General features: G+C 47.5%; 1 protein-coding gene across 10 annotated transcripts in view; it reads right to left on the bottom strand.

Moving 5' to 3' along the window:
- TNIK (TRAF2 and NCK interacting kinase) overlaps positions 1–25,388 on the bottom strand; it is a 153,590-nt gene that overhangs the window by 23,965 nt on the left and 104,237 nt on the right. For 6 of the 10 annotated variants that reach the window (XM_027647169.1, XM_027647168.1, XM_027647176.1 and 3 more), the window contains exons 10-18: positions 24,594–24,769; positions 23,101–23,167; positions 22,063–22,267; positions 13,626–13,736; positions 13,061–13,147; positions 11,531–11,731; positions 6,677–6,841; positions 4,624–4,863; positions 2,260–2,366 (exon numbers count right to left, since the gene is read on the bottom strand). In XM_027647169.1, the coding sequence (XP_027502970.1) occupies positions 2,260–2,366; positions 4,624–4,863; positions 6,677–6,841; positions 11,531–11,731; positions 13,061–13,147; positions 13,626–13,736; positions 22,063–22,267; positions 23,101–23,167; positions 24,594–24,769 (1,359 nt within the window). The remainder of the gene's footprint in view (positions 1–2,259; positions 2,367–4,623; positions 4,864–6,676; positions 6,842–11,530; positions 11,732–13,060; positions 13,148–13,625; positions 13,737–22,062; positions 22,268–23,100; positions 23,168–24,593; positions 24,770–25,388) is intronic. The other 4 variants (XM_027647173.1, XM_027647174.1, XM_027647175.1 and 1 more) reach the window with 2 other exon arrangements.

Here is a 25,388-nt window from a genome sequence, read left to right as displayed (position 1 = left end):
CGGGGCTCCAGACCCTTCCCACACTTGACAGGGACAGCTGCAAAGGTGAGGAGATACCTCGTCAGCTGGAGAAGACAGGGCTGAGGCTCATCAATTTTGGGTGCACTACAGCCATGACAAAAAAATTGCCTAGAGAAGCCTTCTACTCATATTTTGTCAGATTTGGCAACAATTAAAAGATTCTTTACTCAGAACTCCCTTTCGCTCTGTAGATTTGCAATGCTAGAGTTACCCAATGAACCATTAATATTCATCATAAAAGCAGGAATTTGCAAAGTGCTGTTAGACAGAGAAAGATTTCAGTGAACAAGGATCTCCAGTTTGCAACAAGGATGCAGATAATTTGTATCACTTATTCACACTCTCCAATTTTCATGGCTTCGCTTCAAACTTGCATCAGATACCCACTTTTCTTCCTTGATTTCTCTCACCCTTGTGAACATACATAAATCTAGAATAAAAAAGTGCCCTTGATACACAAAGAGTGACTAATATCTCTCTGAGTATCGGATGCCTTTAGGAAATTAATTCTTACTTGGCATTGAAACGACATCAGAAGAGATGTTCACACAGAGTTATGCAATTTGGTTTTATACAATGTTTCTGTAAGTGATCTTATTTAAATTCCGGTTAAAAATGTACGGTAAATATCCCCTCATTTTTTGCAACAGGGTGACAAATAAAAGAAAGAATATTTTTGTAATATTTATATTTATGCATGGGCAGAATCGAGAACCAATAGCAGAGGTGGTTAAAAAGGAAAACTGGAGAAATGTTACATTACTCTGAGAGAAATGAAGTATGAAATAATTCCACTGAATATTTAAGTTCAATGGACATAGTAGCAACCTAGTAATTTTCAGTTTTCATCAAACTGAAGGCCTCCAGCTCATCCTGTATGGCTGACGTGTCCTTAGCTAAATTAACTCATGAAATGTATTTGAAAACTTTGGCAACCAATGTCTTTACCTGAACTGACCAGGACTGGGATCATGAGGCTGCAGGAAACACTGGGCAACCTTGAACTTGAATCCCAGACTCCCATTATCATTTTACTTCCAATACCATCACTTACAAGGACTGCACAGTCCAATATCCCTCTGCGTTTTAAACCGTCTTTCAAGCAACAGTTAATTAAAAGAACTACGTTTTCAAGGATTCGAAATGTTTCAGCCTTCAAGCAAAGAAGAGCAACAAACCATGATATATTTTTTCTCTAATTAAAAAAAAAAAAAAGGAACAACAAAAAAATACTTTTCCTCCTACTGCTGGCCCTGCCAGCAACTCGAGGCTGCTGCCTGTGAGTTTGTTGATGCAGGGACGGGGCACTGAGCTGGAAAGGAAGGCGTATGCTCAAACTAGTGACAGCACACGCTATGAACATCCCAGCGTTCACTCTTTGACCTCACCCTGAGAGGACACGGCAGGAAGAAGCAGCCAAGGAGCTCCATCACGCAAAGCTAATTGGAACTCCTATTTCCCCCGAGATCTGCCCGTCTGAGGCCTCGCTCTGCAAAGCAGAGACAAGCTCTCGCATGACTAAGCCGTGTTTTTGCCGTCCAGCTCTGAGCAGAGCCTGTCAGCTTCCCTGCTCATTTCAAACATGCCCAGGGATAGCTGTGACATGGCAGAGATCAGACTGCAGCAGTGGTGCAGCTCCTTCCTCGGGTGCTCTGAGTGCACCCTGCACAGCACAGGACCAGAGAGCTGGATCTGGTCAAGCTAAAGGCCCTAGTCCTAGGAAGCCAAAAGGAATTTAATCCTTGATCTACATCTAAAGAATACCTCAGCAAGCTGTGTGAGTGTCTGTCCCCAAGCACATTCCTCAGTCATTATCTGTGAAAAGCTGCTCTGATGCATAGGAAATGTATGGAATGTACCTCTGAGACCTCCCCACTGGCTTGTATGGACCCCTTATATGCAAGAGGTGACACTGGGAGAACCAGAATCTAATTCCACTAAAGGGAGTGTCCAAATTCCCACTTGACCTCCCAGCAGCAGGTGCAGCATCCACCTCCAAACCCTGATGTGCAGGAATGTATCAGCCCAGGGAACAAAACCTCCAGGGATCCCAGTGCTCACAGCGTTTGGTGTCGGTACAAAACACTAACGGATGCAAAAATTCATCCATTAGAGGTGAGGAGCCCTGCAAATGTCGTGGTGTTCCAGTCAGCAAAAGCAGGGCTGCTGGGCAAGGCCAGGAGCAGTGTGGCAGTGGCAAACTGGGATCACTCCTGCCTGTCCCCTACATGTCCATACCTTGCCCGAATGGGTTGAGAGCCCAGCCGGGGTCCCAGGGCGCTGCCATTGCCCGGGGAGTTCTTCCTTGCCAGAGCAGGGGATATGGAAGTGGTTCGTTGAGGCACCTGGAACAGAACAGAGACATCTGCCTTTCAGGGTCTGGCCCACCACCTGAGAGATCACGAGATCACCTTCCAGCACTGCCTTAAGGCTGATTTACAACTGATTTCCCACTGAGAGAAAGGTAATGTTTAGGGCAGTTATAAAACACAAAGCTCCTGCCTTTTAGAAGGAATCGGTGGAGTGTGAGACAGCAGGGAGCTGCAAAGGTGCTGTCAGGAATGCTCCTGGCACAGGAGTCCCCAGCAACACACAGAGCAGCCCAGCTACCCCCAAACGGGGCACTTGTTCAAAAAGGAATGTATGCACAGACATACACACACACAGAGACAGAGATTTATAAAATTTAAATCTAAGAAAACCCCGAAAACTAATTTTTAAGGTAAAATTCACCCTCAAGTGCATTTCAGAAGCCACGTCGGACTTTTCAGCACCTCTAGTTCAGACATGACACAAGCCGGCAGACAGAAGATGTTGACCAGTGGACAAACAAGAGGGTTGACAGTGGGAAGATCCAGACTGACCCACCTAATACTTGGATTAAATACCATGTCCTTTGTTGAGCTTCAGATGCCGCTGCCAAACCCTTGCTGTTGGCAGGATGGCTCACCACAAACACCCAAAGCCAACTGCAGCCTACAGGTGCTATGACAGGTAACCCTGGAGCCCTGCCCCATCCCGTGGGAGCACAGGCACCTCTACATGGCCACAGGCATGGTGGTCTCATTCCCCAGCAGTGTCTGTGTGGAGAGGCACAATACTCACCATGCAATACCTTGCACCAGGTAACAGAGGCAAAGGGCTCGGTGGGATTAGCAAAAAAGGACTTTTTTTTTTTTTTTTTTAAATAAACACACCGTTGTAATCAGGTAAGATAAAAAGATTTAGCAAGTGAGCACGCTTTATGCTCTGCAGCGTAGCCAGCTGCAGCTTGTCTCATTACAAAGCACCCTCTGGGTAGGGTACTCTGCAGTCAGGATGTGGGGAGGTTTCCACCTTCCTCTGAAGCATCCAGCCATAAGCACTGGCAGAAACAAGACCCTGGACCACAGAGACAGCCTCACGGGGCAGTCCTTTCCTTGCTTCCAAACACAGCAAACCCACTTTGGGCAGTTAAATGTGAAGTCAAGACTCCTCACTTGTATCACTAATGGCCCTAAATGTGATCTGGTGCGGACCCCTTCCAGAGCTCATGTTCCCTCAGCCCAGGGGGAGATACTCCATAGTGCTGGAGAACAGCTTTTCTCCCAGCAGCAGGTGCCATGGTCTCACCATGTAGGGCATCACAGCAGTGAGATGTCCTTCCCAAAGAACTCATGGCGAAAGCCAACATTAAATTGGAAGGGTTTTTTCTTAATTAGGTTAAAAGCAGGCAGCAGTCCTCCTGCACTCCAGAGAAGCCAAGCACACAAACAGCTCCAGGAGCTGTTGGCTTGCTGTTCCCCTCAGCTGAGCACTGCTGTCTCCTCTCACTTAGTGAGAGCAAAACCAGGAACATTATTAACACCCATGACACCACCATAGATCCCTTGCACAGGGAGACTTACCTGATAACTGGGATTTTGCTCTTAAAAAGGTAAGTCACTTACTTTGTTAATACATAGAAAAATTGCCTCTCAATCAGGGACAAATACTGCCTCACTGTCACTAATCAATTTATAATCATTTCTTCTCTGTAAAAATCCTCTCAGGCTGAGCACTGATTCACTGTAAGGTGAACTTTAATGGCCAAGTTATAATTCTTCCAAAATGAAGGTGTACAAACAACACGATCGAAATACTGGTCCAGAAGAATCCTAATTAAAGAGGTACTACCAGACACTGCCAAAATGTCAATGAATGTATAAAGCTGCTGGAGCCCTTACAAGTCTTCCATCAAATATTGATTGCAACTGGAGGCACAGTACTGGACTAAAAAGGACCCGTCTTATTGAGTATGACAAATTTTATGTTCCTATAATTCTATTTCAACAGAAGGTTGTTTTTTATCTGAGGGAAAGGGGAAATTAATTTGTTTTGGCCACTGTCCGGGCTCGAGAACTTTCTCTGCTGGAGGGCAGTGCTATTTTGCAGCGCTCTGTGTGCACCCAAGAGCAGCTCCCAGTAACTTGTGCAAAACCTGCCTCAGGAAACGCAGCCCCCGGGCAGGTCGGTACCGGAGAGCCACAGGGATGGGCTCAGTCCTGGCCACTCTGCTTTGCTGGAGGGACTCAGCTCTGGGATTGCCTCTGATGTGCTGAAAGTGAGGAGCGACAGTGTTACCTTTGGTGGAATGTCTTCCTCCTGCCGTAACCAAGAACTTCGGTCAAACTTTTCAATGCGAGGGGGCAGAGGAGGGTTTTCAGAGGTGGGGTCCGAGTTCTGCCTTGGCATCTCAGTGCGGTGAGAGGTCACCGTCAGAGCCTCCTGAAACCCAGCCAGTCCCTTTGCAGGCTGTTCATGCAGTGACTGAGACCCAGACAAGGAGCTTCCTTGGGATTTCACAGTGACCAGATGTGGAATCTAAGCACCAAGTCAAAACAGAACTATCAGTCAAAATAGGAAAACCAAAATCGAAAAAAGAAAGGAATCAAAAAAAATTTTAAAAATTTGATTTAAAAAAAGATAATTTTGATTAGCACTTTGGATGCACTGAAAAGCCCCCTCGGTCTGAGATCAGCACTGCCTTGGTTTCAGGAACTTCTGACTTTATTTGCATCAACGCAAGATCTGTTAAAAATTACACTTGCACAGCTCAGCCTTTTAAAATCGGGGAATTTCATGCTCAGTCCTGCCCATTCCTGCGTGTGCAGGGACACGGCTGGCAGTGATAGCCCCCCTGCCATTCCGTGGGTGCCATCCTGGCACAGGGACACACTGCTCCCTCCTGCCAGCTCCCGCACACACTGTGCCCACCCCAGGCTCTGCCTGCTGCTGGCAGAAATTCCAGCTCCTAAGCCTGCACCTCTACAGTTGTGCTAATGAGGTTTGTCATGGATTTTCCATGTTAAAAATGAAAAAAAAAAAAAAGGAAACGATAGTAAATAATAATTGATTAAGAAAAAAAATCATCAGGAATTCTCAGGCATAGATGGCTTAAAAAAATATCTTGAGGCATGAGTTTCTATAGGTCCCCTATCCCATGGATCAGCCCTATAGGATACGAGTGAAAGGAATACTGGTATCAGTTGTGGGAAACCTGAGAAAATCACAACTTTACAGTTTGTGAAATCAGAGGTTCTTCCCAGCTCCCTGTGAAGCTGCACTTCTTTGATACAGCGGGGTTGTAGCTTTTATTTGACATTTCTACATACATGTCTCTGTCCGTGTCTCACAGGTACGTGTGTATGCACACACACATTGTCAAGGGGCTCTGGGCTTCAAGCAACATTGTCATTGCTATTTTACTGCCAAACTAAAGTTTTTGTAGCTGTTGATGATAAGGGTTGCTAAAAAGGTCACTGAAAAATATGTGGTGAAATCAGAGAGATGACAGTGACGTGGGGTTTTTCCCGCTTCCCAAGGCATACAGACCACGTATGTTGGGCAAAAGAGTTGTATGTTTAAGGGCTTTCTTGCATGTTTTTGTTTAAAGCTGGCATGGTACTGGAGGTGCACATAGCACATGTGGATGGCACTAAGTTGGCACGTTTTCCCATAAGAAGCCCAGCTAGACTTGGAGCAAAGGCTTTGTACTTCCCTCTGAAATCCCTGCTGGAGTCTGTGGGAGGCATTCCAGGGGCTGGACCAAAACCAGCACCAACACTCCTACAGCTTTTGGTGGCAGAGCACTTGCAGACCTCATGGCTGGGGGAAACTTTTAAAATAACGATGCCCCTCCTCCGTGACAGTCATGGTGATCTATGCCCTCTGCAGATGTGTTTGTGACTGATGTCAACTCAATGGAAAACCAAAACAAAACCTTGAATCAAAGCGGCAAACAAAGCAAAACCTCTTTCTGATGATCCTCAGCATCAAAGCGTCCTGGGTCATTTGTACCAGGTGCTGTGGTTTTTAGTCCTTTACACAAACCAGACCCAAAGAGGATCAGAGCAACTGCTGCACTGGACCAGAGCAGCAGTTCCTCTCGGTCCTCCTGCTTGTTTCTAGCAGTAACCAGTCCGTGATGCTTCAAAGGAAGGTATAAACCAGTGTGATGTTGCTAACACATGGAGGTGACAGGAGGAATATTCATGGATGTAGATGCTGCTCTTACTCATGAATACGCTTAAGGCTGAGGAACCAGGGAGCGAGACACTATTTCCCTTTAATCCGCTCTTTTTCTCGTTACCTTACCAGCACCCCCAGCATCCTGGCTCCGGGGAAGCACCGTTACCTGTGGGTCCACGGGTCGGAGCAGGGGTGGGGTCCGGGCTGGCTGCACACCACTGATGCTGAAGGACTCTGACCGAGGAGGCAGGTTGGGGTCAGAAATCCTGTTGGCCACCTTATGGGGCATGGCCGGTGAGCTCTGGCGATTGAGCCGGGAGCGCTCCTCCACCTGCAGGGGGATGGGGAGAGCGGGTCAACACCCCACAAAAGGCCATTTCCAGTAGAAAATCAAGGCATCCATAAACACACACAGGAAGTTCTTCTCTTTTTAGGTGTATCACAACTAATGTTTGATCAAGGTAGTGATCGGTCAAAGGTTGGACTCGATGGTCTTGGAAGTCTTTTCCAACCTAAACGATTCTGTGATCATAGAATTCCAGTTACCCCGCAGACCGTGCAATAAATGCATTTAGAGGCACCAGAAGCACTATTTGTATTGATGCACTGAATTAATTTATGAACATGGAGTGGAAAAATAAAGAAGCTAAAAAATAAAAAATTAAGAAAAGGCAACATGCCTCAGAGAGGTGCCTCTAGAAGATGACTCCTGAGAAACTCTTGCTTCTTCTCAAATGTACCTTTAAGCAAGGAGACCCTTTTCCTTCACTATTATAAATACCACAATGAGTGGTTTTCTTTGATCTGAATAAACCAATAAACATGGCAGCCAGAAGATGGCTGGTTTTGATCTGGATTTAGTGAGTCTGGCACCTTGTCATGTACGGGAGGGGAAAAACTTCTATTACTGAGAGAAAATACAACTCAAAGCCCACTGTTTTCAGCTACCCTTGATGGGAACATGGTGGTTTCAGCTAACCCAGCCTTATGTGCCATCCTGCAGTTAGACTGTGCATTGATATTCAGGCAGCATATGCTATGCAGAATTTTTGATACCTCAAGATCTGCTGAATATTTTCATTTACGTATCATTAACATGTTAAATACCCTTAGCATGTCTTGATTCCACCATGGACGATGCCACGCTGAAAGGCAATCTTTAAAACACGTTTGCTTGGAAGCAACCACAGCTCTTCTTTAAGTAAATAAATACTCATCAAACAAAAGAGCCACTATATGAATAAAAATGAATCTTTTTCAGAGACTGAGCAGGAGATAGAGTAAAATAGGTAAGAAATTTGCATTATGGACTTTTTCAGCTCATGACGGACCACCTGGGCTTCTGCTGAGTCCTAAGAGGTCACCACAACTTCCCCAGGCACTGCCCACCAACCAGCAGAGGCAGAGCTCGGGTCAGCACTGCCCATGGAAGTGGACACAAGGATGGGAAGGAGAACTCCCTCTGAACAAGGGAACAGAAGCAAGTGCTGGGTCACAGGCTGGTCCAGCACATCTCCTTATCAGCCAGGCCTTGGCACGAACAACGACAGGCAGAGACGGTGCCGCCGCGTCCTCCGGCTGTTTGCAGGCGCTCTCCGGCACGCTGCCAACCCATAATGTGCAGCTAATTATGGAGGATGTTAAGGCTTCTGTGGAGAAGGCAGGAGAGTGATGAAACAGGGAAGTCTGGGTACTGGGAAGGAGAAAGGTGCTTGGTTTCCCACTGCTGGCATCTCCTTGCTTGCACCTTGTGGCACCAGCACTGCAGAGGATGCTCTTGGGACTCTCCAGCTGTACTTTGTGGGACCCTACTGACTCCACCATTAGACAGAGAAGGGGAAAAAGCAGCAATACTCTTCAGAAATTCATCATTGCTCCAGTTCAGACCATTTATGATTGAACTCAAGACTCCCCTCGAACAGGAAACATCCTCAGCAGTGTCTGTGCAGTCCCGGGGAAGGCTGCTAATGTTTTAATACATCACTTCAAAGTGAGAGGAGGATAAAAGCCACGGGGATTGAAGGAGGAGCTGATGTGGGCGTTGGCTGCTGCAGAGAACAGAACAGCTCGTGACGCACAGCCAAGCCCCGAGTTCCCGGGAAGCTCCGAGCTGCGGGAAAGCACTGCAGGGGACAGCCATTGTGTGGGAAATGCCTGGTTAAACCCGTCCCCTCCTTTCTGCATGGTTATGTATCACATATACCTGCCCAAACTGATCCTTCAGCTGACCAAGTTTCACCTGGCTACCTGCAACACCTTGCTTGGCAAATACTGGTCCATAACAGAAGAGTCAGTAACAAAGGGAGCTGGTACTTTCAGGACTAGTACAAAGAGTGCTAATGCCACATCCCTGGCTGGATCACCAGAGAGTCCCAACATGCTCTCCAAAAAGGCCCAGCTAGTGCCTTGGCAAACAGGGCAGGTCTGGGACAGCACCCAAGCTACAGTCCAAGTTAATTTCCAGTGGACAACCCTCCACTCACTAGAAGATGAGTAAAAGGGGCAGCAGATGGGTATGTGCATCCATGAGTGTTGGCAGGACTATCTGATCAGACTGTTTCGTTCAGAATAAAAAGAAATTCTTGACTGTGCTTGGGGAAGCTCTAAGAGATGCAGCACAGCCTGGTTCCTCACCCAAAGCTCTGTTGTCACCAATGGGCCAGTCCCCAACAAGGCAATGCAGGGGCACAACCACAAGGTGGGTGGCCACAACCTCACCTTTATGATTTACCCTTTGTCTGCAGGGTCTTGTAGTCACGATGTGAAGTGAGGTGGGAAAATATGTGCACAAAGGAGAGGTGTGAAAAGCAAAGAGGGGCACAGCATGAAGAGAGCTCAGCTGTGTGATCATGCTCCTGAGAGAGAAGACTTCAGACCAGAAAGCATAAAAACAAGGACAGTACAGGATATAATGCAAAATCCCCAGGAAATATCCAAATAAGCTTTGCAGAGCCTCCAGAAATTGTAGGCTGAGCACCAGACTTGTCTTTTCATTGTTCCCAAAGGAAAATAAAGTCTCAATATTTCTGTTAAATTAGCATGCATGGGTTAGATATGGAAATTGCAAAACTATAGCAAGAACCACTGACTAAGTACCAGCACAAATGCATCTGTACAGCCAGAAAGGGTGGGTATTCACTACGTGCAGCAAAGTACCTAAATTGCTAAAAGTGGAACTATGCAGTAGATAAAACAAGGGATGGGGGTGAGAGAAGTCGTTCCGGGAAGTTGCCAAGGGTGCTGTGCCCAGGCAGTACATCAAACCACTTCCAAGAGCAGAAAGATGCCTCAGCTGCTTCTTTGAGCATTTAATTAGAAACTGGATAGAGTGAAACAGGTGAGGAACAACTGGCTTGGACAGCTAAATGGTAGAAGCTGAAGATGTTCCCCAACAACAGGAAACTTTAAATTCCCTATGATTTCAGCAAAGGGTAAGAGGCCATGTTCTGCTACTCTCATTCACACTGTGCAGTTCCCAAGGTCCTGCTTTCACTGACTGCAACAAAAAGACGCCTCCTCCGTGGAACAGAAGAAACGGGCCTTTTTGTCCAAAAGGGAGAGCTAAATCCAGCACTTTTCTCCTTCATCCCAGATAAAGAATAACATTCCTTTTTATATATCTTTGCTAAAGTTTTGAAGACAGTGCCAGAGGTACTTTAGCAACATTCTAGAGGATTTACTCAAAACTAGAAAATGAAAGAGTTTACTCCCTTTTTCCTGCCTGCTACCTACTCTCACAGCACTTCTGCAGATGATCAGGAGAGACCCAATTCTGCACAAGGAGGCAGAGGCACCACCCAGGTAGAAGCTTCTCCTGTCAGAGGCAGCTCAGCACATCTGGAATGTCTCATCTGCAAATCCCACTTATCAAACCTCTTTTTCCAGTGGAAGGGCTGGAGAATGATGCTGCAACTCCATGAAAATATATCATCTGGTGCGTTGCCACAAAAAGAGAATGAAGACTAAATGGGAAGGCAATGAAGGAGAAACCCAAGGGAGTATATAAAGTATATAAAGAGGTGAAAAGAATTTTTGACATCCACATCTATCTCTGTGATGGTTTAGAAAGGCCAAGAACTGTTCGTATCATTGGCCATTACTTAGCAATGGACAGCTGGATGAATTCCTTGAGCTTGCAGGTACTGTGGGTGCAGCTGAGGACTGTCAAGAGGAAAGATCAAGAGACAGCTACATGTTGGATGCACATCACATCTCTGCCAGGACTAGAGTGCCAGACATCTGGCAGCAGAGCAGAGGTCCTGCTTAGTAGGAAGAATAATCGAGTTATTAAAAGATCTTTCTGCCCAGGAGTAGGGTTACAAATTTAAACCAACTAAACACAAAGAACTTTAGAAAAATTAATAGCAAGAGCAGGCACCAATCTCACTGGAGCCACCACAAAGACACTAAGGAGAAAGAGTTTGCACATGATCCTGAATCCGCACTGCAGACAATGCATGTCTTCATCTTTTCAAGACTATTCAGCCAGGCAATAATTAATATTCAAGATCTCACAACTGTTACAACAATTCTCTCTTTTTGCTTGAGAGAAAAAAAACACAGAAGAGCAATCCCAAGAGATACAGCCCTGAGCCTGGGAGAACAGCTGCCCAATCCCTGACTATGTGGAATTAGGGCTCAGCAAGGCACCCCACGATGACCACGCCCCTACATTCACCCCTGGCCTCCTGTGCATGTGCCAAGAAGAAGAATAAGAAGATGATCTTTAAAGTCCATTCCAACCCCTTAACATTCTATGATTCTGTGCCCACAAGCCCAATAGGGATCCAGCTTCCTTCCTTGCATGCCCTCATGGAAAAACCTCCTTCCTCCGCTCTGCTTGCACAAACACAAATGCAGAGACACACACACAAACTGGGAGTGCTTCCAGCACAGCTGATGGCATCTGCTGGATCCCAACCCTGTGGAGCACAATCTGCAGTGGGTACTTGGGACCAAACCCTACAACCAGCCCTGTGGATGCAGTTGGGCCCCACCACACCCCTCACTCTCCCCCTACCTCCTTGGCCCAGGCTGGCTTCTCGCTGGCATTTATCCCTTCTTTGTAATGGTAGAGGGGCTTCTTCTCTGCTGGCCTCTGGTCCTGCCGCTGCTGCTGCTGCTGCTGCTGCAGGGACACCAGGTAGTCCCGCTCCTGCTGGAGCTGCCTCTGCAGTCTCTCTGCCTGCCGCTGCTCCTCCAGCTGCTTGCGCTTGTACTCCTACCCAGGAGAAAACACAGTGACAAAGGTGCCCGGCCGGCCTGCAGACTGCACATTTATCTGTTTGGGTATCTGAAAGGCTCTTTTCTGGAAAAGCTTATTGATCTGAAAGACTTTGGGGACTGAGCTGTAAAGCATCTCCGAGGAGAGACTGCTGGGAGGACAGAGCCAACAAATTCAGAGCTGTGACTCCAGCATCGATGCTCTGCAGCTGCTGAACTGCCCTGTCTGATGGGAATGGGGGGTGCTAGTGCTGCCTTGTCAGGGAAACCCAGTGACATCCTTAAGAGCTGACATTCACTTAGGAGTTACCATTGACTTTGCCACGATTTTTCTGGACAGGAAGAACAAAGGATCAATCCAGTGAGGTGTCAAACATCACCTGGTCAACATGGGGCTCTGAGTAACCTGCTCCAGTGGAAGCTGTACTTGCCCATGGCAGGGGCGTTGGAATGAGGTGGGTCTTTAAGGTCCCTTCCAACCCCAACCATTTCATGATTCTGTAGTCAGACAAAACCAAACCAAAACCAACTCCTCTGTAGGATCAATTCACTGATCCTGGGAAGGGCTGCACAGCAGAGCCAATTGTGTGATCTTTCTGAATCTCTACGGCTCTATGAGGTTTAAGGAGTAAATCACTTTGAAAGGGCCTTTTTATAAGACAAGGGCTTGTGTGAGGGTTTTTCTTTTTCCCAAATAAAATTAATAGCAAGAGCAAAAAAGAATAATCCCTCCAGATTAAAATAAAATGCAGTAACAGCTACCAGCACTAAAAAGGATAACTCAAAACCAAATTAAAAAAAGAGGACATCTACAACGCAAACAGTACACGAGTGAACATACAGCATTCCTGCAAGGAAATTAAAATAAGAGCCTTCATGTGGAACGTGAAGACCAGCATGGCAGGGTGGGTTTGATGGGTGCAGGCACGCGACAGCTCGAACGCACCCCAACATGCTGCAAACAGCCTTCAAAACTACACAGCAGCAAACAGGGCTGCTCCTCTCATGGAGGCACCAGGGCTGCTCCTCCCATGGAGGCACCAGGGCTGCTCCTCTCATGGAAACAACAGGGCTGCTCCTCCCATGGAGGCACACACATGCCAACGCCGCAGAAGGGATGCAACGAGAGCCGTGCACCGAAGTGGTGGCAGGGAATCAAGGCATGCTGGCAGCCACAGAGTGGGACAGGAGGCTCCAGGCAAGGCGGTGAGTGGTGTCCCCCATGTCTGGGCATGGCAGGAGGCACGTGGGGGACATGGGTGCAGGTGGGCACATGCGGACGCGACACGGGCAGGAAGCGGCAGCGTGGCCGGGGCCTCCCATTTACCAGAAGTAGCGCTTGCTCCTGCAACAACTGCTGCTGCAGGATCTCTAACTGTCTCTGCTCCTCCTCTAACTGTCGCCTGATGTACTCCTGGAGCCATGGGCAGCAAGGATCAAAGGAAAAAGAGAGAGAAAATAAAAGAGACAGTATTTCCCAAGAGGTAAGAGAATGAGGTGGGCACCCGCATCCACCCCACCCGAGTGCTGGCACTGATCAATCAGCACAGGCACCCTCGGTCCCTGCCCAAAGGGCCCAGGGTGTCCACCACTCTACAGGGAGTGGTAAAGAACGGAAACCACTGGGAAATGGCAAACGTCCAAGGAATACCAAAAAATCTGCCCCCAGGAACAAGTGAGTGGGAAAAACCTGCATCAAGTGTCTCCACACCTGCGGGCCAGCAAGTGGATCCACACGGAAACAAACAACAGCAGTGAAAGCAACACACGTGGTGTTAACAATTAAGCAATTTGCTCTCAAGTAGTAAAAAAATGAGTGTTTACAAGAAAATCCCTGATTAGAGGAAGAGGAAGCCACGCTGAAGGCGACTGGCCTGCTCCCACCAGGTTACCTGCTCGTGCTCTGCACGCCGCCGCTCCTCCTCCCGCCGCATCTGCTCCTCGTAGTGCCGGCGCTGCTCCCGCTCCTGCTGCTTCCGCAGCTCCTTCTCCCGCCTCTGTTGCTGTGGGGGCAGGAGGCACAGGTCAGCACCCCTACACCTTTCCCTGGGAGCTCAAAGTCCTTTTTCGCATGATTTTTGGGGTGTCACCTCACCCACAGACCCAGAGTGCTCCCACTCACCCAAGGAGATGCCTTGCCAGCAGGCCAGTCCATTTGGGTGATAGAGGGGCTTCCTGATCCCACCTTCTTGATCCCACTCCATCCCCACACACTCTGATGCCTGACACTGGCTATGGAGAACCCAGACCATCCTCTGAGCCAGCACCAGAGGATAATTTCTTATTCCACCTGCAGACAAAGCCACGAGGGCAGCGCATGCTCCCCACCAGTCAGTTAATCAGGCCTCGGACACCTGGGAGCTGCATGAGCCCATCACTTATGGGGAACTCACATCTCAACCCCAGTGAGGATGAGGGAGGGAGCCAGGGGAGTTACTGCCTGTCGAGAGGGGAACACATCCCTCTTAATGTTTGCTGAGATCTGAAACTAATAAAGACGGCCCAAAATCCCAGGGCTTTTCCTTTCTGAAACACAAAATGAGCAGTGTGGGGGCTTTCCTTGCCATCCTTAGGCCACCCTTGCCTGTTGACCCTCCTGGGTCGCATCCCTGCCTGCTTCACTCCTTAGCACCTTCGCTGACAGCAATCCGGGGAATTTTGTGGTAATGACAACTGACCCACTGCCTGTTGTGAATCATCCTGGAGGGCCCTGGGTGACACCTGCAGCCCCCAAATCCCCTGCTTTTAACCCAGCCTAACTCCTGTAGCTACCCACACTACCTTAGGAGGGTTTTTTGGGATTCCCCAGGGAGCAGGGGCTCGCAGGAAACTGCTGCAATGCTCAGCACAGCAGCCCCTCACCGCAGCCTCGCATCACATCAGCATCAGCAGAGGGCACTCAAATGCCAATACTGGCTACCGGGGCTCTGCAACCTGCCATGGCTCCATCATCTCCTGCCACACACTAGTGGGAGGTACCCACTGAAGCAGAAACCTGGCCCTTTTTCCTCTCTTTTTTCCTTATTTTTCTTTTCCCGTCACTGACATGCAGAGGCTGAGCAGACTGCAGTGGGAATGCCGGCACTGGAGAAGCTGGCAATGCCACTAAATCAAGGGGAGGGCTGGACCAGCAGCTGAGGAGCTGGCTGAGCAATCCAGAGACCAAGATATATCCATTTGAAACTGCTGCTCTGCAGGAACCGGCGCTGTGCAGATGGATTTGAGACCTTTATCTATCTAAAGATACTTATATAGATATGTCCAATACAGATATCCATCCCTAATATAAATATCTGTCTATAGAGATATTATATATATTATACAGATCTCCAGAATACCTCTCTAATACAGTAGATCTAATATATATATATTTATAATTGATACCTAATAGATAGATCTGCTCTATTAGATACATATCCATTATAGATATTGTAATTCTATATATATTCTCTGTATTTTATTCTATATTCTATATCTCTGTGTCTCTCTCTCTCTAGAGACAGATATCTGTAGATATCTTTATAGACAGATACCCATAAAGATAGATCTGCCTATAGATATATCTATGGATACTGTAACAAACATTTAAACACACCCCAGCATTTCAATCTCAGGAGGAGCCACTGCCTTCTCACCCACAGGTAACATCCACAGCCAACCCACGCAGGGACTCCAACAACTTCCTTGGGCTGCAGCTCAGCTTTAGTGCCACCTATAGCCATATTTATCAATTCTGTTCCACTCGCCTCGGGGAAGGAAAAATTGCATCCAACCTGAAATAACCTGCCAGCTCCAGACTCCGGCGTGTCCCACGCCAGGCACAGTCACTCGCGCTGCCCACGTAAGCAGGGGATCCATGTGTTACTCCGAGCGTACGCCCGTCCTCGCAGAGCGCAGGGCAAACGCAGGGATGGCTGTAGTTTTTGGAACTCTATGCTAGGAATTCAGGAGGATACGCCACCGGGATACAGTCACTTGGCAGCAGTTACAGTAACACGTGGGATTTCTTGGCTTCAGCAGCGCTCCATGACCTCCTTAGGTGATGGTCACTGCTCCCATGACCTCTGCAGCACAGATCTTTTAGACTAACAGGTTGAATAAATGCTACCCTGAGCTTCCACTGACAACTCTATCACACCGGTTTTGGGGTGAGTTTTAACGGTTTGGTTTTTTTAGTTGAACTACCACACAGCTGAATAAAGCACATAATGCTTGTGTAGGCTGGGCTTGGCTGGCAGGAGGCAAGGCCCTGAATGCCACAGCTATTTCTTACATAAAAATCACCCAAATGGTCTTTATTCCCAATCTGGCAGGCAAGAAAATCCAAACCCTTCCAAAGAAGGAGGCAAAAGCTTTTTTCACAGGGAGGGAACAGCACACCACAACCCTTCCAGGGCACCATGTGCCCAGTGGCCCTAGTGAGCTTGGCCCGTTTCTGGCCTCTCTCCTGTAAGGCAGCATCTAACTACCAGCTTCCTCCACACTTAAAAGCCTATTTAACTCCAGGAGCTGGGAATTGAGCCCCACAAGGTACAGTGTTCTTTCAAAGACAGGTTCCTCTGGATATTTTAAGGACCTCTGCACCTGCCACAGCCGGGCTCTTTGGGCCGAGACTGTGAGGAGGATGCAATACACACATTTATCGAGGCCAGGAGCACAGCACTTCCCTCCAGCTCCACAGCAGATTTGTCAGGTCACATTATGAGCAAGTCATTTGTCACGGTCGCATTACCAGCACCTTCAGCTAAACACTGCAGCCCAGCAGAGCAGGGCTGAATCGGCCACGGCGCAGCCGCTCCGCTGCCCTCCCAGCACGGCCCCTTCAGCAGCTGGCAAACATCTGGAGAGGACCTGGCACTGCAATGGGAAAAGCCTCCAGCAAGGGATGATGAGGACCCTTTGCTAAGTAGGGACTGAGCTCAGGGAGATGCAGCTGAAAACAACTGCACGTAGAAACAGAGAAAAAATAAGGGGAGAAGATTCAAAGATCTCTCTTTCGTTTGTTGCCTCCTTTTCTCCCTGCTTTCTGCCCTCTCTCTCCGACTGCTAGTGCACACTTCCCACATTTCTCCAAGCCTGAAACTACTCTGTGTATTTACACTATCCAGACCCATTATTCATGCAAGGCAAGAGCACCAATTAATTAGGACTGCATTTATATAACTCTGCAGGTAAAGCTATATGTAGCCGCTTGTAAGCCAGAATGGGATCTTATTTGCGCTGCACTAGATATGACAAGTTTTAAATATTGATGAGAGGAGACACACGAAGGCAAAACCTCTGGTGGGAAGGCCCTTGGAGGCCTGGCATGAAACAAGGACTTCAAAGGAGCAAGCTCACTTTGCTAGATCAGACACATTCAGGGCTACGAGCGATCGCAGAGCTGCCGCCACCCTGCAAACCCAGTGAGCTCTGAGAGGCACCTACACTTGCAAGAAGAGGCTCCTGGAAACCTTGGCTGCTGCTCCCAAACATCAGCACGAGCCAGGAAAGAAGTGGAAGGGGAATTCCAAGTGACAAATGAAAACAAATATTCTAGGTGGTTGCGTTGCTGTGACAGGCTCATTTATCTGAGCCACCAGGGAAAGAGTGACTGTGGCTGGAATATCATCTTTCCTGACACACCAAGCACTGGAGCATGGAGAGGTGTTTTCCACTGGTAGAGAAACTGGGTCAGAACTTCCCACCATGGCAAATGGGGATCTGATAAGCTCTGAACCACTGCAGGAGCTTTTAGTCAGGATCATCATGAAAGAATGCTCTGTGCAGGAAAAAGCTCATGCTTCAGAAACTATGAGCTCTACATGTTTCTTAACCAAAGAAAAAACAGAGAGATGCAAGACTTAGAACATTCCTGTACTACAGGAGCTGCTGTAACACAGCTCTCCTTGGAAATGGGTACAGGAATGCTGCTGGGACCACTGCAGTGCCCTGTGTACCATATTACTGAGAGGGGGCTGTCATCTGAATGACAGTGTTCCTACAAGCTGTAGGACACCTGCACATGCAGAAAAAAATAACAACCACCATTTTTGGTAATCTAAATTTATCTATGATTAATTGCTTGATTTTTTTGGCATTGCTTCATAACAGCTACCAATAGATGGTCTTCTGCTGATTAATATACAGGAACTTCAGCAATTTTTTTTATCCCTTGAACATCCAGCTCTCTAACTGCACTAAATGAAACCTCACATGCAAAGAGCAAGATGCTTAGATTTGCCTTGTACATTCCCTGTAAAGATATGACCTTTGTTTTATATGTAGAAAGGAAAAAAAATCCACAACATGGCAAAAAAATGAGGTTATGTAAAGCCCTCCCTGACTCCATCTGCCCACTTCTGCCAAGGGGTCTGCACAGAGATTTGTCTTGCAGGATCCCTAAGGCTCCTGACCCCAAGATGTGTTATTCCTATAGCTCAGCTGGAGTTTCAGTGCTTAAACCAGTGCATCAAGGTTCATTCTGTGCCAGCAACAAATTGAGGGCTGATTAGGGAGCTATATATATCTAATATAGGTATATACAGGGAAAAATTAAAATACATTGAAGCCTTATAACCCTTCTGCACTACACAAGCATTTTCCTTAGTGCTATTTGATCTATTGATATTTAATTCTCTCATTTGAGGGTTAATTCTGCCGCACATTTTAAATTCATGAGACCAACTTTCTGTATGAGGGAACCCAAAACTTCAACCGACTTCCCATGAAGGTCCCAGTTCCAAAGCCAGCTTGGGCATTTTTTATTTCCACCGCAATTAAAGACAGCTGCACATCTAAATCTCTTTGGCTGCCTGGAAGAAGATTCAGCCTCAGAGAAGGAAGCTGGTCAGCTGTTGAAAAAGGAGGCCCAAGTGTCTGACAGATGCAAGGAGACATGTGAAGGATGGCAGCCGGTCTTGGGGGCAGCACCAAAAGACCACTGGAAGATTTCCTCGCTTGACTTTTTAATATATGCATTTGATGTGAATGTTGGAGCAACATTATGAGATGGTAGGTTTCCCCACAATGGCCCTAAAATGGGAGGTACTTTGTGATAGGTTCAGAAATCCCAATTTAGGAAGATCTAGGTGACAGAAAAAATAGGATCCCTTCATTTTGAGCTCTTCTGGGTGAGGAATGAGAAATGGTAGGAGCTCTACCACTGGCAGTATTTAAAGACAAGACAAGAAAAAAACACAAAAAAACCCTCCTGAAGGTCTGCACTGACAGAGGAATGGACCAGTTATCCCACTAGCAGGCCTTTCTCCAGCTCTTCTGCTGTTCATCTCCAGTACAAATTAATTCCAGGCATTTCTGAGCTTAGTATCCTCCGAAGTCAATCCTTTTGGAGCTGCACTTGGGCCCAAATGCCAACTCACTCCCTCAGCCTGGCAACCTCCACAGAGTCTTATGACAAGTCGCAGCTCTTTCTATAAACACAGTAACATGCTTGGCAGTACTGGACAGGCTGACTTAGGAGCCCCAAAAGCCACCAGCTCCAAGGGTTTATGTGTCCTGCTTGCTCTACTGGGTTTTAAAGGTCAACTTTATTTTGAAAAAATAGTAATCTGAGTCTTCCGCTGGCCTCTCCTCCCAGAGATCTGCTGGTCCAGTGCTGCTGGCTGGAGGCACACCCCAACTTAGTCAGATCGTAAAGCAACATGGAAGAAATCCTGTTCCCATCAACCAAAATAAATCCGTGGCCAAGAGTCATCAATGAAAGTTAGTGCAAAGTTAGTGGAGGAAACAGCACAGAGGCCAAACTGCAGCAGCCTGACTGCTGCTGAAGCCTTTGGGTACTGTTTGGATGGGTACAAGTGCTGGAGCAGTGCAGCTCTCTGGAGCAAAACTGCAGTGACGTGATTGGAGTGAGTGTGGCGCCTCAGGGCAGTGATATCACAGTCAGCACAGCTGTGACAGCTGCTGTTGGGCACCTCTGTCTGGCCATCAGATGCTTCCTGTCCCAAAATATCTGGGAAGAACAAACACCAAACTATATCCCTGCAGCAGCAATGAAACTTTGTTTGCTGATTCCTGCATCTAACTACTTTTCTGGTTTTCCCACAGCAGCCCACAGCAGATACACAGCACCTTGCAGCTGGCAAAGCCACAGCTGGCCACGCTGGGGAGCAGCACCTCTGCCACAACCCACAGCATTTGCAACAGGAGGTCTACATCTCTTTCAAGGACTCCTGCTTTAATCCTCGCCAAAGCAACTCAGCTGTTTCTTGCTTGCCACGCAAACAGTGTCTAATAGAGAGCAGAGCTCACTTTGTGTCTGGAGAGGCACATGAAGCTAAACCTGGCCGGATGGACCTGAGAAGATGGGCACTCGAGAAGATGCTGGGGCTACCACAGCTGCCAGCTGGCCCCAGCATCTGCCCTAATCCTGGCTGAGCTCATGGGGCTGGTCACACCACGGTGGGCAGAGGATGCCCTTCAGCTACAGTCTGTCTTTCCCCACTTCTCTGACATGGCAGGAGCATGGAAACACCTCTTTGTCAGCTTTGCTCCAGCACGTAACTCCCTTTCAAATTAGGTCTGAAAGGTGTAAGGCAGCTGTTAGAGCCACTACAAACAGAGGCATTAGTTTTAAATCCTGGCTATGGTGGCATTAGCTTTTAATGACTTGGGGAAAGAACAGGGGGAACTGGCAAAGCTTGGGGGGCTGCACAGAGCCCAGCCCAGCAAGGCCCAGCAAGGCAGAGACTCTGTAGCTCAGGGCAGAGCTCACCAGCTTAGCAAGAGGATTAGTCCTCCATTCAAAACCTGCCTGGGAAGCAGCAAAGAGAGAACAATTTTCTTCTATGTGAAGAGAACGTATTAATACAGCAGCAAGCATTGTGTTCATTACAGGATTGCAGCTAATCTGGTGTCTGCTTTTATTCTGCTGTTGTTCTGTTCCTGTACCGCTTGCAGCAAGAGGGCTGGGACAAAGGCAGAGCCAGGCTTCCTTAAACAGTCCTCAGATAAACATCCATTGGGGCAGGGGATTTCAGGGTGCATCTATGTGCAAACCTTGTCCTCTCTCAAAGCAGCTCACCAGCCTTGGGAAGGAAGCAAAGCCTGATCTACAAAGTATTGAACGTGCTGTGCTCTGCGCTCTGACAGCAGGACAGACCTACATATTTACCAGACTGAAAAAATGCTTTGCCTGGGATTTGCCTGTGTTGATTTTTGCCCTGGAGGGGCTCAGAGGACCACCTCAAAGAGGGGCCATACCATCACCATCATCATCACCATCAGCTGCCTGAAATTCCTTCCTGTCTGTGCCCCTGGCCTGCAGGCATTACCCAGCACAGAGAGAGTCTGGCGACCACAGTAACATCTCTGATTCGTGCAAATTAAGGGGGTGGCTGCTCTAGTAGTCCATTTACTGCAAATCCTTTCTTCAGACGTATTGGTGACCTCTTTGGAAAGCTAATTTAATGACCCTTAAAGTATGAACCTTTCAATCAGTCTCTTGGAATGAGTTCACTTCGAGGTAATGGGTGTCTTTGTGCAAAACCCCATCAAAACCCCAAGAGATGGGGAAAAGCCTGGGGTTTTTTTTTGTGAACTTCTGCAATCCAAGAACCAAGAGCTAAAGCAAAAGCGAGCACTTCCTACAGAGACCATGGCCAGGCTGAGCAGCTCAGGGACACCCAAAGTCACACGGTCAAATCCTGCAGCTGGATTTTAAATGGGGTGGATAATTTTATGACCGATCGCATTTGTAGCTGGTATGTTAAGACAAGGGTAATGAAATCTTATCCTTCGGGGCACATATGGATCATTGCACAAGTCAGGCAGGCATCTGCCCCTCCCCTGCAAGAGAAATTGTAATTGGCAGGGACTTTGAGGACTGAAGTTGAAATTAGGGATTAAATGGGACACAAATGGCATATGGATCTGGGGAAAGGGCAAATTCAGCTTTTCAGCCTCTTCTCAACTGTAACAGTCCACAGCAGCAAATAATGATAATGAACTTGACAGGTGCCTGGATCAGTATGAGTTTTGCCCATCTCGACTGTCACACCAATAATGGGTTAACTCTGCTCAACAGTTCCAGGGATCCCTTTAAGTTTGGTATTTCAATGGTTTATTTATATCAAACCAGTTCTATTACCTTCACAAGAGTTGGCAGCACTTAATGTAGTGAGGAGAGTGGCTGGAGGTGGGTATGCCACAAGGATGAGCAGGGGGTTTTGACCAGTGTAACAAAAAGGTTTGGGATTACTCACTAGGGAGACCAGGACATGACCTTCTTAAATCAGGCTGAGAACATTTGGGAGCTGCTACCAGAAATCCCACTGTTTCACCCCGAGCCAGCCTTTGCCAGCCCACTGCTCGGGTCTGGCCAGTTACCTCCTCCAGCCTTCGCCTCTGCTCCTTCTGCTCCTCGATCCGCTTCTGCCGCTCGGCCAACAACTGCCGCTTGTGCTCCTCGTTCTCCCGCTGCTGCTGCTCCAGCTGCTGCCGCCGCAGCGCCTCCGAACGCTCCTTGTTGGCCAGCTGCAGCCGCAGGAAATCCCGCCTCAGCGTCGACTCCCCGGGCAGGTTCAGGATGGAGCTGCACAGGACAGAGGCATCAGAGAAGATCCCCTCCCCGCATCGTTAAACCTCTTGCCAAGGGAGGTGATTTTCCAATGTGGCCCCTCTCTCCTCCATCCCAACACCACCCAAACACCCAACAGAGCATTGGGCAGCAGAAGATGGAGGGATGGGGGGACTGCAAGTGTCAGGGCAGGGTGGCAGACACGGTGCTCTGCCCATGGCCCACCAGTCATTTATTTGCTAAAAGTTTCCCTTACATGAAGTTCCTAACCAAAGCCTCTGGTGCTACAGTGGCACAACACTATATTTAGCTGTGCACAAAGCACACTTAGCATGAATCACTGCCAGCTATTAAAATACTACATTATCTTGGTGAAATAATGGAATAACCTGATACTAATTACAACGGCTCTGAAAAATGTCACCAAAGAAAGTTCCAGCCCCATGGTGCTTGCAATGGCACTGGGGGAGGTTTCATGGTGAAAAGTTACATGGAAATAGGGAGTTACACTTGGATGTAAGGAACCACGTTTTAGTCTTTAATTTCATCTCACGTTTTTCCATATCTCAATATCCACATTCCCATGACAGCACCCTGCTGTGATGCAGGTCCCACAGGCAATGGGGTACCCAGGTCGTCTTCCCCAGCTTTTGGCTAAGGTGACTTGGAGCATCAGTTCATACCCACGCACCACCCAGCAGTGAGAATATCCTCTGTTCTGCCAGGGAACAGGACTCAGCGTTCAAAGTGTCCTTTTTCCATTTCCAGTTCATATGAGCCCATAATTCAAGCTGATTTTATACAGAGCTAAAGAGACATAAGGGCAGAAATGAAATGCTAATTCTTACCTGGGCTCTCCAGAGTCATTTTCCTCCTCCTCCTCCTCACTTCCACTGTACTCATACTCTGTCTCATCTAGGAACAGAATAGCTCATCAGCCCCTCAATGCAAAGATGGAGGTGTCCTTGAAATTAGAATTTAATCCCATATGGCAGTGAGTGACCCCCTTCTTCAGGAGGGTTCTGCAGTGGGAGGTGCCCCACAAGCTATTGAAGCCACAGTCACTGGAGGGTGGGATTTAACCATGGCTCTGAAGGTACCAACTCCTCTTTCCCTAAACATATGCTCTTCCTATGCAAATCCATGTAATTTCCAAGCAATGAAGATATCCACATAAAAGCCCACTGCAATGTTGTGCTACACACTGCAATTTCTGTTGGGTTATCATCTTTATCGGATGAAGGGAATTATAGTAAAAGAAAGGCCCACATTTATCCAATTACTCTCCATCTCTAGGGTCCAGCCTTCATTTGCCAGACTAAACACATTTAATACTTCACTGGGATCCCTTTTTATTGTTTTGATTGTAGTGAAATCTATTACAAGGGGCTGGAAGGTACGCATGAAAAATTAATTCCGCTACCAATAAGAAGAGAAATAGCGACGTATTAATTTTCCAGATTCTACAAATGAGCTTTCAAATTAAAATTCAGTTCACAAGCTGCTGAATACTTTAACAAGTTTCTTCTGCTATCTGATCTTTCTTGCAGAGGACTTTGATAGGGCTTGGAGAGTTCACTGAAAACATTCAGTTTAATAGGTTATTCCTAGTCAGCGGAATTGCTTTGGGGCAAGGGTCTTATCTCGATGTTCATTTGCACAACTCTGCCATCGCTGGTGCAGCGTGGATGTCACGTAGATCAACAGACCGGGCATGAAATACGTGAGCTGGGGAAAATTCAGCTTAGCAGCTTCACCCTCCCACACGCCAGGACGTATCTATGTAAATGTATATTTTATACACACACTTTAATGAATCAAAGCTTAGATGTTCCATGTGGAAATTACCACCTGGACAAAAAAAAAAAAAGAAAACCTCACACTATTTTTCATTAGGAAAAAAAGAATATTTAAAAACACTGATTAGCTCTAATGACAGTCACCTGACTGCTTGGTATGAACACCCACTGGTTTGTTATGAGTATTTATTTTCATTTCAGTGACTGAGAGGAATCAAATCAAACACAACAATCTGACCTCAAAACCGTAGGAAGTGTGGTCACACAAGGGATCACACCACTGAACTCAACCAGACTGCAAACAAACTCAGCCATCCGAATGAGGGGAACTGAGACCACGAGCAACCCAGTCCTCTCTGCCTCCCTTCTCCTACCCACACCCTTTGCCCACAGGGATGTGCCTTGGGATTCTACAACAGGGATCCCCAAGCACATGGCAGAGGTCATGGATTGCCCAGACAGGGAGGTCTAAGCACACGGCAGGGGTCAAGGACTGCCCAAGGTGCTGCTTCTCCACTAACCCTCCTCTCTTCTGCACTCACCTTTCTCTCCTCGCTTCTTTTTAGTCCTGTCAATGTGGTCCTTGAGCTGGATGCGGACCTGCCTCTCGTTGGGCTGGTCTCGGATGAAGGGATGCTTCATCAGCTGCTCTGTGGTTGGTCTCTGGCTGTGGTTCTTCACTAGGCAGCTCTCAATGAAGGACTGAAACTTTTTAGACCTGGTCAAGGACGGGAAAGGAAGGTACAGAAAAAAATAGGTAAATATATTGATTATCCTATTAGAAAATAAAAAACCCGTGGGTATTTGAGAAGATTTTTTTGGCTGCTACACAGTTCTTGCTCAGATGCAATCCTTCCAAAAGGATTCCCATGACCTCTCAAAGCTGCACCATCACACATACCCTTTATCACTTCATCCTCTCCTGCTCTTCCCATGCATGCTCCTATCTGTAAATTCCTGGTGCAATTAGGAGAAACCACTATTCTGCTGAGTCTGCAGAAAGCTGGGAACCATCAGTAAGACTGTGGAATCACCACAACCAGATGTGACCAATGGCAACCAAGAAAAAAGCAAGAGAGTGTTCCTCCTCCCTTCCCTCTGACCTGTGAAACTGCAGGTAGAAATGAGAGACAACACATACACATATAAACATAATTCCTTAATAGATTGTTTCGCATATTTTATGGCACCGGGCCCCATGAGTGGGACAAGATAAGTTGATTTTTGTTTTAGATTTAACCTCCCAATATTAAATGGCCTGTTAAAGCTCTGGCAACCTCCGGGCAATGCTGCTGCCTGCAGCCCTCCTCTGCTCTCTCAGAAGCATCACTAACCCA

The sequence above is a fragment of the Corapipo altera genome, unplaced genomic scaffold (assembly GCF_003945725.1).
Source record: "Corapipo altera isolate COAL_440 unplaced genomic scaffold, ASM394572v1 113, whole genome shotgun sequence".
NCBI classification, from domain to species: Eukaryota; Metazoa; Chordata; class Aves; order Passeriformes; family Pipridae; genus Corapipo; species Corapipo altera.
The sequence above is the reverse complement of the archived record's forward strand: the minus strand, read 5'-3'. Positions and strand labels throughout refer to the sequence as shown.